The sequence below is a fragment of the Macadamia integrifolia genome, chromosome 1 (assembly GCF_013358625.1).
Source record: "Macadamia integrifolia cultivar HAES 741 chromosome 1, SCU_Mint_v3, whole genome shotgun sequence".
Classification (NCBI taxonomy): Eukaryota; Viridiplantae; Streptophyta; class Magnoliopsida; order Proteales; family Proteaceae; genus Macadamia; species Macadamia integrifolia.
The window spans coordinates 11448027-11463038 of NC_056557.1; the positions used below are offsets into that span (position 1 = coordinate 11448027).

At 43.1% G+C, this 15012-nt stretch overlaps 2 protein-coding genes across 2 annotated transcripts; both read right to left on the reverse strand.

Annotated features, from left to right (window-relative positions):
• Positions 1 to 6188: 6188 nt before the first annotated feature.
• Positions 6189 to 9897, reverse strand: LOC122063248 (zinc finger BED domain-containing protein RICESLEEPER 2-like). Its single transcript, XM_042626981.1, has 6 exons — positions 9669 to 9897; positions 9114 to 9539; positions 8244 to 8884; positions 7801 to 8128; positions 7557 to 7721; positions 6189 to 6636 (listed from the first exon to the last, which is right to left on the reverse strand). Exons 1-4 carry the CDS (start codon positions 9895 to 9897, stop codon positions 7823 to 7825), a joined length of 1602 nt encoding a protein of 533 aa, XP_042482915.1. The 3' UTR covers positions 6189 to 6636; positions 7557 to 7721; positions 7801 to 7822.
• A 1042-nt stretch (positions 9898 to 10939) lies between these two features.
• On the reverse strand, positions 10940 to 14704 carry LOC122063330 (L-type lectin-domain containing receptor kinase S.1-like). Its single transcript, XM_042627078.1, has 2 exons — positions 14532 to 14704; positions 10940 to 11315 (listed from the first exon to the last, which is right to left on the reverse strand). Exons 1-2 carry the CDS (start codon positions 14702 to 14704, stop codon positions 10940 to 10942), a joined length of 549 nt encoding a protein of 182 aa, XP_042483012.1.
• Between the last annotated feature and the right edge of the window lie 308 nt (positions 14705 to 15012).

A 15012-nucleotide genomic window follows, 5' to 3' on the forward strand; every position in this document is an offset into this window, starting at 1 on the left:
CTTCCAACAGGAGAAGATCACTTTCAGAGGTTTGGACCCAAAAGAAGAGTTCACAGCCTTGTTGGGAGGCATCAAAGATAAAGAGCTAAAAAGGTCTTTGGCGAAGCATATACTGAAGAACCTAGCTGAGTTGAGGGCTCAGTGTGATAAGTATATTCAGATAGAAGAAACCCTCCAAGCTGATGAGGAAGCTGAAGCGAAGACGGGAAGGAAAAGGACCTCAAGAGATGATGACAAACCTTCCGAGGGTAAGAGACGAAAGTCTGAACGTGATCGGGCACCCAATCTGCCGAAGAAGTTCGAGAGATATGCACCGCTAAACCGAAGATGGACGGACATGCTAATACAGATAAAAGAAACCCCAGACATCGGAGTCATGAAGTGGCCTGGGAAGATGGGATGACATTCTGAGAGACGCAATATGGACAAGTATTACCACTTCCATAGAGACCACGGCCATGACACCGAAGAGTGTTGGCACCTGAAGGGAGAGATCAAAGGAATGATTCGAAGAAGATATCTAGGTCGATTCGTAGACTACGAAAAAGAGGATGCCCAATACAGCAATGACAGCAGGGACAATCGCCAAAGAGAAGGTAGAGGCCACCGTGAAAGAAGGGGGCCAGCCCACAAGGGCAATCAGGAACGGAAAAGGGATCGGACACCCGAGGAAGCTAACCATCGCCACATGACGATCATAGAAGCCCAACTAGGGTTATAACAACTATCAGTGGAGGCCTAACCACTGGAGATAGTTCCATCTCGGCCAGGAAAGCAAAAGCCCATGCGAGAAGCGTGCATGTGGCTGAATGGTCAAACAAGAAGGGAAGGATGGAGACGGTTTTCTCCTTCTCGAATGACGACCTGAAAGGGGTGCAGACACCACATGACGATGCCCTAGTAATCACCATGACCATAGCCGATTGCAGAGTAAAAAGGATCTTTGTGGATAACGACAACTCAACTGATATCCTATTCCTTGAAGCCTTTTAGAAGATGGGTCTAGATAAAGGAAAGTTGAAGAAGGTCGAACACCTGTTACAAGGGTTCTCGGGCTCCCCGATCAAAGTAGAAGGGTCGGTTGAGTTACCGGTAAGGGCAGGCACCAGAGACCACTAAGTAAAAGTTATGATCAACTTCCTGGTAGTAGACATCACTTTAGCGTACAACGCCATACTAGGGAGAGTTGGTTAAAAACCTATTAAAGGTTGTCATCTCCACACCACACCTCAAGATGAAGTTCCCAACTAAGAATGGGGTTGGGAAGTGTCGAGGCGATTAGGAGGTGTCCCGAAAGTGCTACGCCACCACCTTATGGGGAAAGGGAAAGGGAAAGGGAAAGGCGGGTGAGGCACTCCCGATAGAAGATCTACGTGATGATACAAATTATCAGAGGGGAGAACCGACTAAGGAGCTAATACAAGTCGAACCCGAAGAAGGGGATAATACTTGCCAATTCCAAGTCGGGGCTACAATGCCAAGACAGCAATGGGAAAAACTCATCTCATTCGTTCGAGACAATTCTTATGTCTTCGCCTGGTCGACCTCAGACATACCTGGGATAGACCGAGAGGTAATAGAGCATCGTCTGAACATCGACTCGACTAAAAAGCTAGTACAGCAGAAGAAGAGGACCTTCGCCCCCAAGAGGCAGCAGAAAATAGATGAGGAGATAAAGAAGCTACTAGAAGCAAAGTTCATCCGTGAAATCCAATACCTCGAATGGATATCCAATGTGGTTATGGTCCCAAAGGCAAATGGGAATTGGAGGATCTGAATCGACTTCACGGATTTAAACAAGGCCTGCCCGATAGACATCTACCCCTTACCAAAGATAGACCTTCTCATCGACGCCACTTCGGGACATGAGGCACTGAGCTTCATGGACGCATACTCGAGATACAATCAGATCAAGATGTGTGAGGAAGATGTCTCGAAGACATCCTTCGTGATCGAGGGAGGACTTTATTGCTACAAAGCAATGCCCTTTGGACTAAAAAACATGGGGCCACTTATCAAAGGGTAATGAATAAGTTCTTCAAGGGGATGATCGACAAGACTATGGAGGTATACGTGGAGGACATGCTAGTGAAAATCTGAAGGCGAAACACCACATCCGAGACCTAGAAAAGGCATTCCAAGTACTAAGGCAATACGGCATGAAGCTGAATCCAACAAAGTGTGTGTTCGAAGTAGCAACGGAAAAGTTCCTAGTCTTCATCATTTTGGAGAAGAGAATCGAGGCTAACCCGATGAAAATATAGGTCATCCAAGAAATGAGGTCACCGCAGAATGTGAAGCAAGTCCAGGAGCTCACAGGCAGAGTCGCCACCCTAGGACGATTCATGTCTCAGTTAGTTGATAAGTGCCTTCCTTTCTTCAAAACCTTAAAGGGGTCAAAAAATTTCAAGTGGACAGAGGAGTGCGAAAAGTCCTTCGAACTATTGAAAGAATACCTAGCGACGCCCCCACTATTGATGAAGCCAAATATAGGGGACACCATGCAGTTATACCTAGTTGTATCGGCAGTGGCAGTAAGCACAGTACTGATAAAAGAATAAGGAAGACAACAACAACCAATATATTACATTAGCCGAACCCTTTTGGATATAGAAACAAGATACAAAAAGATAGAGAAAGTAACATACGCCCTGGTGATAGCGACAAGAAAGCTGAGGCCTTATTTCTAGTCGCACACGGTGTGCGTGCTCATAGACCAACCTCTGAAGAAGATACTATAGAGGTCGGATATGTCCAGCCACTTAGTAAACTGGGCCATAGAATTGGGTGAATTCGACATCCAGTACAAACTGAGAACCACAATAAAAGCATAGGCCTTAGCATACTTTATAGCCGAGACAACGCTCTCAGATGAACCCCAAGAGTTGTCGAGGCTTGGGTAGAAAGGACTTAGGCATTGTATGTGGATGGTGCATCCAACAGCATGGGAAGCGGCACTGGGATCATATTTGTTAGCCCCGAGGGATTCAAAATCGAGTATGCAATACGGTTCGACTTCGATGCATCCAACAATGAAGCTAAGTATGAAGCACTAATAGCCGAAATAAATCTAGTGCAGGCCTTGATGGTACAGGAGTTAGTAGTGTACAGTGGCTTACAGCTCGCAGTGCGACAAGTGAATGGGGACTATGAAGCTAAGGAGCAAACGATGGCCGAGTACATGAAGACGGTGCGAGAGAAAGTAACAGCCTTCAAGGAGGGAAGGCAGGTGCCGTAGGCAAAGAATGCCAGCGTAGACGCTCTGTCACAATTGGCCACCTTTGACTTCAGGGACCTTGGACAATCGGTGTATTTCGAAGTATTACCCCAACCAAGGACCCCGGGAGGTATTACCCATTGGCGAGGACGGCCCTAGCTGGATGGATGCCATAATCGAATACCTGAAGGAAGGAATACTCCCCAAGGACAGGGACAAGGCAAGGAAGGTACGAATGCGGTTAGCACGCTTCCTATTGAGGGACGAGACCCTGTACAAAATAGGGTTCACCACACCATACCTCAAGTGCCTGAACCCTGTCAATGGTGAGTACGCACTTCAAGAAGTACATGAAGGGATATGCGGCCAACACCTGGGAGCCTGGGCCTTGGCCCATAGAGTACTGAGGCAGGGCCTATTCTGGCCGACCATGAGGAAAGATGTGGAGTTGTTCGTCAAGAAGTGCGTTAAGTGTCAGATGTTCACCCCCATCCCTCGGCAGTACTCTACCGAGATTTCTTCCCTGTCAAGCCCGGTACCAATTGCCATGTGGGGAATGGACATCCTGGGCCCGTTCCCCCTGGCCACGAGGCAAAGAAAGTTTATTGTGGTGGTGGTAGACTACTTCACGAAGTGGGCAGAAGCCAAAGCACTGGCTATAATATCCGAAAAGAATGTAAGGGACTTCTTCGAGAGGGCAGTTGTCTATCGATTCGGAATCCCTCGGGTTGTGGTAACGGACAATGGAACTCAGTTTGCCAACTTGAATTTTGGCTTATTTTGTGATGCCCTCGGCATTGACCAAAGAAAAACGTCCATCGGTTACCCATCGACCAACAGACTGACAGAGGTAACAAATCATACACTACTCCAAGAAATAAAGAAGAGACTGGATGATGCCAAAGGTTTATGGGCAGAAGAGTTATACAACATCCTCTCGGCTTACCACACGACTGAGAGATCAGCCATCGAAGAAACACCCATCATTTTAACCTACGGCACCAAAGCTGTACTCCAGGTAGAGGTAGGAGCCGTGACCCATTGGATTCAGTATTACAATGAAGAAGAAAATAATAACGGACTCCAAGCTAATTTAGACCTCTTGACTAAAGAGTCAGAGACGTCTCGCAAGAAAGGATCGCCACTTACCAGCAAAAGGTTGCAAAGTATTACAACTCCAAAGTCCGAAGGAATGAGTTCTAAATGGGTGACCTCGTCCTCAGAAGGGCAGAGATATCGGACCCGAGGCATCAAGGAAAGCTAGCTCCAAATTGGGAAGGTCTTTACAGAGTCTCGAGGATAATACGACCAGGGTCCTATCACTTGGAGACTATAGGGGAAGAAAAGGTACTCCGATCATGGAACTCGAAGAACTTGAGGAAATTCTACTAGTAGTGAAGTAGCATGCACATTTACATTTCATAATTTTTTCCCTAAGTACTTCCAAGTTGTAACTCTCCATCCCAAACACTCCGAAGGATTTTCATTTCATAAATATATGAGCTGGCTTACGGTAATCGCTTCCCATTAGTTGCTAATATAAGGCACTCCCTTCGATCGTGCGCTCGGGCCAAAACCGAGAAAACATGATCAAAAGAATAACCTTGATTCGGAGCTCAGGCCAAGGCAGAGCAGACCTGACCAGGAACCTTAGATAGGACCCTAGTCAAGAGCCAACAATAGATAGGGGTTATGAAGGAAGCACCTGCGACGGGGGCTAAATGAAGACACCTTGAGGTACGTGGGAGCCTCGGCCTTTATTCCCACACCATCAGACCAATGACTCAATAGGAGCGAACCTTGTGATAAAGGTTGGCTCCCACAACCACTTGAATGAGAGCTTCGGCCTTCATACCTCCACCTGTAGGCCGAAGATATGGAACATCCCTTCGGATTCAGAATCGGTCTTCGGGATTGCAAATAAAAAAAAAAGGGGACCTCATGGAACGTGTATGGGAGGGATGGCCTTATCCCCAGCATGGTCGGTAGTGTCCACATCGGAGTCTCCTCTCCCAGGAGTAAGAGGGACCTCACGAGAAACCTGGACCCCCTCTCCCTCATTGCTGCTATCCTCACCATATGTGACCTCAGTGGTGGTAGGAGTTGCATCGACATCCTCCTCGAAGATGAGGCCACTCCCCTCGAAGGATACCTCAGGATGATGTTTGAGGACCCAGTCTCGAACATCAATGGTGCCCATGATGAACCCGGGGGTGATGGTGTGCTTTACCACCTCTTGAAAGTCATCAGAGGACTTGTAGCTCTCGACAGCTCGGGCTTCAGCCTCCCTCAGCTTTGCGGCCATCTGCGCCTCCAGTTCTCTGAGCTTCCGATCGCTCTCCTGCTGTACGCAAAGGAGGTCAGCCTCCAGATGTTTCACTTTCTCAAGGAGGACTGTGTGCTCCTTGTCGAGCATTGACTTTTCATGCTCGGACACCTTGAGGTCCCTAGCCAGGGCTTCGGCTCGAATAGTCAGCTAGCCGACTTGGTTCTGAGCCTGAAAGATATCAACAGTTGGAAAAAATGAAAAAAAAAATACTAAAGGCCGAATGCCGAAGATTATCATTGCCATAAACACGCAAGTTAGGGGTTTCAACGGTCCGGGTTGGTGCGGTTTTGGTCCGGTTCCACCGGTTTTGGTGTGACTTTAGAACTAACCGAAACCGACCCATTAAGGATTTATCGGTTTCAGTCTGGTGTCGGTTTCGGTGCGATTTGGGTTCGGGATGGTACCGATTTGGATTTATCAGGTTCATTTCGGTTTGGATCGATTTTTTAAACCGGTATGAAGCCATTAAGAAACAACCAAATGCTGAACTGCTGAAGCATTTAGGAAATTCAACGAATATTTGAAAAATGAAAAACAACCAATATATTTAACTTAAAACTAGTTAACTATTTAACTTAAAACTAGTTAAAAATTCCCCATTATATTATTATGTTTGAAGATTGTTAATTAACTAGGACTTGATGAGATAAAGAAAACCAATTCAAAACAAGATTGTATCTATAGAGACCTTATACAGCTTGGACGAAGACAAGTAAAAATTGTTTGAAGTGGAAAGAAACTGAAAGCAAAACTCAAACAGAATTCCACACTATACTAGGAATAGAATTCTCACTAAGACTAGAATTTCTAAAGAAACTTGGAATTTTGAAACTAATGAAACCGTGCGCCATTCTTCTTCTCTTGGCATTGATGCTAGTGCCTTGATACTGCATCTGGATGCCATAGATGTCCTTTGAGTCTGGGTTTGATGGCTTCCATACCTCTGCTAGAGATGATAGTACATTGACAAGTTTCTTTACCACAGCTTTGGGAATCATTGAAGTATAATGGCACTGTTACCACAGCTTTGGTGATATCGTCATTCAAAAACTTTGATGCATCATCCACAAGCTTTCTCAACACCTGAAAGCTGAAAGAATTAGTGTTTTCTCATTAGCAAGATAAATGAAAACTATATTTCAAACCCCACGAGTGAAAAATAAAATTCAAGCATACAGTAGAACACTAATACAGGGAAAAGTTTTCCCAACAAGAACAACAGCAACTACCGATTTATCTTTCTTACAATATATACAAATTAATTGTCATTGAAAATATTATAAGGCCTAAAAGATGAAAAATAATCTACAAGTAGAACAAAAGATATGACAATAACTCCAGTAGATCCAAAAGCTTTTAAACTAAACAAAGCACACACATGAAAAGCATAGTTGTCAAGGTGGCTAGATGACCCAAGGCGGTGGAGGGGTGAAAAACAAAAATGACACCAACAAGCCACCAAGGCACACCTTGACAACTATGTTAACAGGAATCTAGATCAATTGCAGATGCTTTAAAATTGAGAAGACTCACTTCCCTCCATAAAAAACGAAACCAAGTGCTGCAGTAAAAGATACGACTGGGAAAAAAATGAACAAACAATTGCACATCAACAAGTGAAGATATTTTGTAGAAATATTAAGAAAAAAGTCAGAAGGACCACCATGAGATCCCTTAGACTGTAAAGCAATAAGGCTATAGTTCCAAAGACAAACCTGCAATAAATATCTTTCCAATGGCTCCCACAACACTGTTGTCATTTATCCACAGGTATATCCAAAGACAAACCTTATCAAATCATCTACAATTAGACTATATAGAAAATAACAAGCAATAGAGGCATTATAATACCTAAAGCACTAACCAATGTTCAACGAATGAATATATGTAACAGAATAAACCCCTTGAAGATATAAATTTGGATAACCCATGTGGTTGTGCAACTACCACAGCATGCAAAAAGCAATAATAACCAGCAAACAAATCAGAGATGTTAGAATTTGTAGGTACCTAGGAAGGTCTCTCTGTTGTTGCAGGAAAATTGAGCTTATCCTTCTCTAAGAGTAGGACCAGCTGAAGAACTAGCTACTGCACCTCTCTCCTTTTCAATGTGCAATAGTTCCAGTATATTTCCAAGTGCATTATCCACATCAGTGGGATCATCAAAAGGCTCAGCTACATACAAAGTAAAATAAGACACTAATTGACTAATTAAGACAATTAAAAATGAAAAATATACTGAATGAAAAATTACCTCTGAAGTCTATATCAAATATCTAATCCCGAAGGCATATTAATGCTTCAACATTGGTAGGTAGGAGTTTGCTCTGATATTTATCAATAACACGGCCCCCTGCGCTAAAAGCCGACTCTGAAGCAACTGTGGAAACTAGTATAGCCAAGACATCACGAGCCATTCGAGCCACATCCGGATACCTTGACCCATTTGCTTTCCAGAATGCCAACACATCATACTCATCATATTCATTATCATTGAATGGGACATTGGGTTCATCTAGACATATATCCAATTGAGATTTATTTCCATTATCCATCTCAGCAAGCTTGGATACCATAAATTCCTATGAAAATTGAGAAATAGCCGAAATATGAATCATTAATAAGATTAGCAATGAATGTTGAAAACTTGTATTAAAAAATAAATCAAAATCACTATCAGAATGTAAATTTACTTACAAATCTTGTTCTAGATCTCCCAGGACGATGGGTAAGTGTAGGAACATCATAGTCACTTGGTTGCATACTCTTGTACTCATCAAACAATTGATATAAAGAATTCCTCACATTGTTGCACATTGTAGATGCATTTAAGTCCAGGTTGCAAAGCTTAGAAAATGCCCAAGTCACAAAACTAAGTTTATATCGAGGATCAAACACCAAAGCAATGGCCAAAATTTGACTATATTCACTCCAATATTTGTCAAACTTTTTCTTCATTTTCACTGCCATTGGCTTCATAAAGTTGAGCCCACGTGATACCTCTTCTAATAAACTTTTGTGAATCTCCCAAACATTTTCAAAATATAAATATGTTGTGGGATACTTGGAACCAGAAAGCAAAACAGTAATTGCATAGAAGGGATACAAAAAACTCGTTAATCTCTCAATCTTCAACCATTGTTCAGAACTAGGACAAGTTTTAAAGTTGTCATCCACTAGTCCAAGGTTCTCAAATGCTTTACAATAAAATAATGCAGATTCAAGCATGAGATAGGTTGAGTTCCACCTTGTGGAGACATCAGCACGTAAGCCCTTACTACTTTGTAATCCCAATTGCTTACAAATTTCCAAGAATTTTACTTTTCTTGCATGTGATCCTTTCACATATGGCTATACTAGATCGCACCAACACCACAGAGTCATCTATGTGTTTCAGTCCAGCTTGTACAATAAGATTAAGAATATGTGCACAACACCTATTATGAAAGTGTAATCCTCTACATAAAAGAGCATTCTTCAAATTCAAATTTTTCTTCAGCAAGTCAACAAAACAGAAATTAGCTGTGGCATTATCTAAAGTAATTGAAAACAATTTCCGATCAATACCCCAGTCAGACAAGATTTTTGAAACCATTTCACAAATATGGATGCCAGTGTGTGGAGGTGGCATGATGCAAAACTTCAACAACTTCTTATGCAACACCCAATCCTTATCAATGTAATGGGCAGTCAAAGCAATGTATCCATCATTAGTGATAGATGTCCATAAATCACTTGTCAAAGAAATCCTCCCAGCAAATGAATTACGTAAATTCCTGATTCTAATGGACTCCAAATTGTATGACCTCAAAATATCCGACATTTGTGTGTTTCGAGCAATATGGGTATAGCCCGGAAAAAGGTATGTAATTAACTCTCTGAACTCCTCATACTCAACAAAAACTAAAGGTAACTCATGTCTCACAATAAGCTTCGTAATTTTGTCCCGCACAAAATCTTGGTCAACTTTTTGGTATCTTAACATCACTTTCCCTTCATTTACACCCAAAATCATTTGGGTGCTTGTGTTTCCTTTGTTTTCCCTTTTTGGGCAATGTAGAATACGTCTCCTAAGGCTTCTAGTTCCATTAATATTACTATCAGCCTTATAAACTTGCTTACATCTTTTGCATTCAGCTCGGTTCTTCCCATCATCAAAACCCTTCCCATCAATGATTGTGAACTCATCCCAAACTACACTCCTTTTTTTCCTTTCGGTAGTTGCATTTGTTTCAAGTGTTACGACACTTGAAGGTTCTGTTGATGGAATTCCAAGAATATATGGTCCATCATCAGACATAACATCAGCATCTGACCCACGATCGGGCTCATCTTCTATATTGATGGACATTTCTATAATTAATAAGAAAACATATGACATGTTAATAAAATAAGAATACCAAGCATTACAAATTCAAAAATGACCTCTTTAAATTAGCCCTATATAATACGCTATTGCACGCTGAAATTTGATTCAAAATCTCATATTTGAAGAAGTTGAAAAAACAGAAATAAGATTCAAAAATAAAATATGGAAGGATAAAATTGACTGAAATTTGAATCTTGTTTTAATACTTGATCAACCAAATAGATTGAAAATTTAGAAGGGTTTAATTGGATGATAAACCTCTTTAAAATCCAACTAATGCAACCCAACTCCTCACAAGCATACTTGGATACCCCATTTCAGTTCTATTATATCACCATTTACAGCTAACTTCAGATTTACATGTTAACAACTCAGAGTCTCAGGTATTTTATTCACAAAAGGGCCAAAAAAAGATGAGAAGCTTGAATCAAAAGAGGATATACCTGGGGTCTTGGAGGCTGGAGTACCAGAGAAAGAGCTGAAATTTGTAGAGAGAGAACTTGAAGGTTGCAGGGGTCTCAAATCGGCTGTTAGAGGAGGGAACCATTAGTTTTCAATTAAAACACAAGCTTTACGGCTTTACCTGTCATGGCTGTCGATGTGCAAACCGTGCAATCAAACAAAAAAAAAAAAAAAAAAGAGTTTTACCTGTTGAGGGACGATCGGCAACCAACACCAGCAGGCTTCGAAATTTATCTGTCGAGGGACGATCGGCAACCAGCATGCTTCAAAATTTATTGTCGAGGGACGATCGGCAACCAGCAGGCTTCAAAATTTATCGTCGAGGGACGATCGGCAACCAGCAGGTAGTAGGCTTCGAAATTTACCTGTCAAGGGACAATCGGTAACCAACAGGCTTTGAAATTTACCGTCGAGGGACGATCGACAACCAGCAGGTAGCAGGCTTCGAAATTTACCTGTCGAGGACGATTGGTAACCAGCACCAGCAGGCTTCAAAATTTACCTGTCGAGGGACGATCGGCAACCAGCAGGCTTCGAAATTTACCGCTGCAACTTCAAGTCTTCAAGTTTCAGTCAGCTGCATTAGCCATAAGTCTACAACCTCCCTCATGGTAGGCCTGCGGTCAGGGTCAGGATGGCAACAAGCCAACCCAATCTTAAGCACCGCCTCCATGTCTTCCACCTTGTACTCCCTTGCAATCCTCGAGTCAGCAGCTTCGATGAGCCTCCCTTTCGCATAAAGCTCTTTCACCCAATCGATCAACAGCGGCTCGTCATCAGATGACTTTTCAATGGGTCTCCGCCCGCACGCCACCTCCAGCACAAACACCCCGTAACTGTACACATCGCTTGCCGCCGTCGGAGCTATTACGTTCGCCAACTCTGACGCTAGGGCCCATAACCGCTGGCCGCTGGCCGCTGCTGCTCTCTCCGACACTCTGTCATGGCGTCACTCACTCACTAACCTAGGTTTTCATTCTTTTGAAAAATTATGGTTTTAAAATCCTTTTGACAGGTTGAAGTTGAAATGTTGAATTTCTATAGTTGATAAACGTTGGGCAGTTGGGCTTGGGCACTTGGGCGTTGGGCTAGTGTTGGTCCGGTTGGACACTTGGGCTTTGCCCACTTGAGTGTTGGGCCTGTTGGCCCACTTAGGTTAGTGAGTATTAAGTTCGGTTTTATCTCGGGTCGGTTTGGATCGGTTCCAGTTTCGGTGCACATTTCCAGCGTTTTCAATGGCCCAACGGTCTAACCCGAACCAAACCGACCGAATTCAATTTAAAATACAAACTGAAACCAGCCCAATAAGCCACTGGTTCGATTTGGATCAGGCTTAATCGGTTTGGTCCGATCTGATTTAACCGATCCGGTTTAGATATTAACACCCCTACGAGGAGGGTAAGTACTCTCCTCATGTGAAAAGCTGATCTGGATTCTGCCTCTAAGGTCCTTAAGAAATAGAGAACATCATACAAGATGAGAGCTGATCACAACTCAGTCAAACTTCTCACTACCCTAGATATCTACCACCCATGTGATAACTGAGGTGAGTATTTTAAGTTACAAGGACGGGGCACCCCCGCCCTACACACACAAAATTTTTCTTTATTATTTATTTATTGGAGAAGGCTGGTTATTTTTTTCGCTAGAAGATGAATTTATTAAAAAGGAGAGAAAAAAGTACAACCAAAGAGAAACAAAGACAGGCCGCAACCACTAAGGAAACTTAAGCTCTCCACTTTCGGCATGGTCATCAACAGAGAGAAAAAGCAACACCCTAATAGAAGCAAAATTTGTGCCTATCCAATACATCATTTTCCAAATCTTCAGCAATGTGTCTCGGGAAGGACACTGAGAATTCCGAAGCCCCAGATTTTGCAGCCTCCTTAGCGAGGAAATCCACAATCGGGTTAGCCTCCTGAAAGCAGTGCGAGATCTTCCAGGGGATAGACTCCAAGAAAGGGAGAGCATATCGCCATTTTTGGAGAATAAACCATAGAATATGATTTCTCTAAACTACAGCAACGACAGCGCCTGAGTCTACCTCAATCCACAACTCTCTTGCCCCCAGTGCCATGGCCATTAGAACCCCTTCCATAACCGCCTCAAATTCAGCCTCGTAAATTTTTTTTGTGCCCAAAAAAATGCTAAAGGAGTCACAAACCTGCCCCTCACTGTCTCGCATAATTTCCCCTACACCTGCCCTTCCTGGGTTTCCCAAGGAGCTCCCATCTACATTAATTTTAATCCAATCCCTCTTAGGCTTGCACCAGTGGACTTCCAAAGGAGGATAGGAGCTAACGAATTCCACAGGCAGACCCGGTCTTCTCCAGCAAATAACATCGGAAGGAGATTTCACTTCCCCTTTTGAGCGACCTAGGCAAAGAGCTAGCTCTCGGCGTGCAAATTCAAAAATTTTCCAATCGGGCCTAGATGAGGCCTTGTGAAGTCTTCTATTCCTTTTGCACCAAATATTTGCTGCTAGGATTGAGAAACCCATTAGCCAAGGATTTTTCAAGTTTGTACTTCTAGCTTTACCTTTCCACCACTAAATCAGACCTTCAATCGACTGATGATACTGCCACCCCACTTCAAAGCAGCCAACAAACTCTTTCCATACCGAGGATGAGAAGTCACAGCTTAGAAAAATAGGTTTAGTGCTATCTTCCCTTTCCTTACAGAGAACACATCTTGAGGCAAGGCATATCCCCTTGCGTTTTACGTGGTCATCCGTAGGGAGTTTCCCATGGGCCAATCACTATGCTAAGGTGGAGAACCTTGGTGAGAGGCCTTTTTGCCACACCAGCAAGCACCAGGCCACTATTGTGCCTTTATTTCTAATCTCCTCCCATACCGATGCTGTAGAAAACTGACCCGTGGGCGTCAAGTTTCAGGTACACAGGTCATCCACTCTCATTGTGGGAAGTTTTACCTCTTGAAAGTTGGAAAAAATATTTTTCAGCACCTCCGCTGACACTTGAGGCAACACCCATTCTCTAATTATGATAAAATCGCCCACCTTGGCATTATGGCGCATGGGAGATACATCCGTATGCTGTAACTCTTCCAGTACAGATTTAGGCCCCCACCACTTATCCTTCCAGAAGCTTGCCAGATTGCCATTACCAATAATCCATCTTTCATGCTCTTCCATGAAACTCCAAACCTTCTTCACGCCCAGGGCGATTGAAGAAGATTAACTTCCTTTACGAAGGCCACCATATTTCATTACAAAGCGTGCTTTAGAAAAGTGCTAGCAACCGATTTTTTGTGCTTTAATCTCCAGACCAGCTTGCTCAACATTGCCTTGTTCGTGTCTCTGAGCTTTCTGATACCCAATCCCCCTTCCTCTTTAGGCTTGCAAAGACTATCCCATTTCACTGTGATTTTTTTTAGCAAATCCACATCACCTGTCCAGATGAAATTCCTCTTCCACCTTTCCATCATTACGATGAGGGAAGATGGCCACCAGTATATAGCAAAGTTGTGATTGGGAATGCCTAAGATGACCGAGCGAACTAATTCCATCCTTCCCGCCATAGATAAAAGGTTTCCTTTCCATCCAGCCAGCCACCCCTTCACCTTATCCAGCACAGGTAAAAGATCCTCCTTCTTCACTCTACCCTTAAAGATCTCGACTCCTAGGTATCGAGTAGGGAAGCTACAAATTTGAATTCCTAGGGTATCAGCAATGCGCTGTTTGCAATCTAGGGCGACCTTACCAAGGAAGATTTTGCTTTTTTCAAAGCTGATACTCTGACCAGAAAATTCTTGATACTACTTCAAGAAATTTTTTAAATTTTGAACGTACCTTAAGGATGCGCTGGTGAAGATAAAAATGTCATCCGCGAAGAGGATGTGACCAGGGGTAGGAGCGCCCCTAGGCCCATTAATCATTTTCAGCTCTTTCCTTTGAACCCCATCACATCAAACCCCTGGAAGCACTTCTTCCACTATTATAAATCGCATTAGGAATGTGGGGTCACCTTGATGCAGACCACGTTCCACACAAAAAAAATCCCTGAGGACCTCTATTCACCAAAATAGAAATTTTTGTAGAGGTCAGAATCTACTCAAGCCAATTGATCCATTTGTCAGAGAAGCCGAATCTGTGCAGAACCTGGAAGACAAATGACTAAGAGATAGTATCATACGCTTTCCTTATATCAATTTTCAAACCAAGGCCGCCCCCTCTGGATGTTGAAAACATTAGATTTGCTAGCTCAGAAGCCACACTAATATTGCCATGAATCATCTTCCCCTTTTGGAAGGCTCCCTGTTCATCTGAAATCAATCTAGGGAGAAGGGTCTCTAGTCTCAGCGCCATCACTTTAGAGATTATTTTGCAGAAAAAATTCCCCATGCACAAGGGTCTAAATTTATCTAGAGTGTCAGCTCCATCTACTTTGGGGATTCGAACAAGGAAATTACAATTGACCCCATTTGGCATGGAGCTAGTGCTAAAAAATTGCCTCACAACATCACACACCTCCGTTTCAACCACGACCTAGCATCTCCTAAAAAATGCTCCAGAGAAATCATCAGGTCCAAGGGAGTTGTCTGGGTCCAGTTCCCATACCGCCCTCCTTATTTCATCACTCTCAGGAAGCGAGTCCAAGCTGTAGCAATCGTTCT

What these genes read in the sequence shown, in the direction of transcription:
- LOC122063330 (XM_042627078.1), bottom strand. Translation starts at nt 14,704, where the DNA reads ATGGCGCTGAGACTAGAGACCCTTCTCCCTAGATTGATTTCAGATGAA. An exon ending in AAAATTGATATAAGGAAAGC is followed by an intron (nt 11,316 to 14,531) that starts GTATGATACTAT and finishes ACGCCATGACAG; the next exon opens with AGTGTCGGAGAGAGCAGCAG.
- LOC122063248 (XM_042626981.1), bottom strand. Translation starts at nt 9,897, where the DNA reads ATGTCCATCAATATAGAAGATGAGCCCGATCGTGGGTCAGATGCTGAT. An exon ending in CCGAGCTGAATGCAAAAGAT is followed by an intron (nt 9,540 to 9,668) that starts GTAAGCAAGTTT and finishes GTGTAAATGAAG; the next exon opens with GGAAAGTGATGTTAAGATAC. An exon ending in GGAGATCTAGAACAAGATTT is followed by an intron (nt 8,129 to 8,243) that starts GTAAGTAAATTT and finishes CAATTTTCATAG; the next exon opens with GAATTTATGGTATCCAAGCT.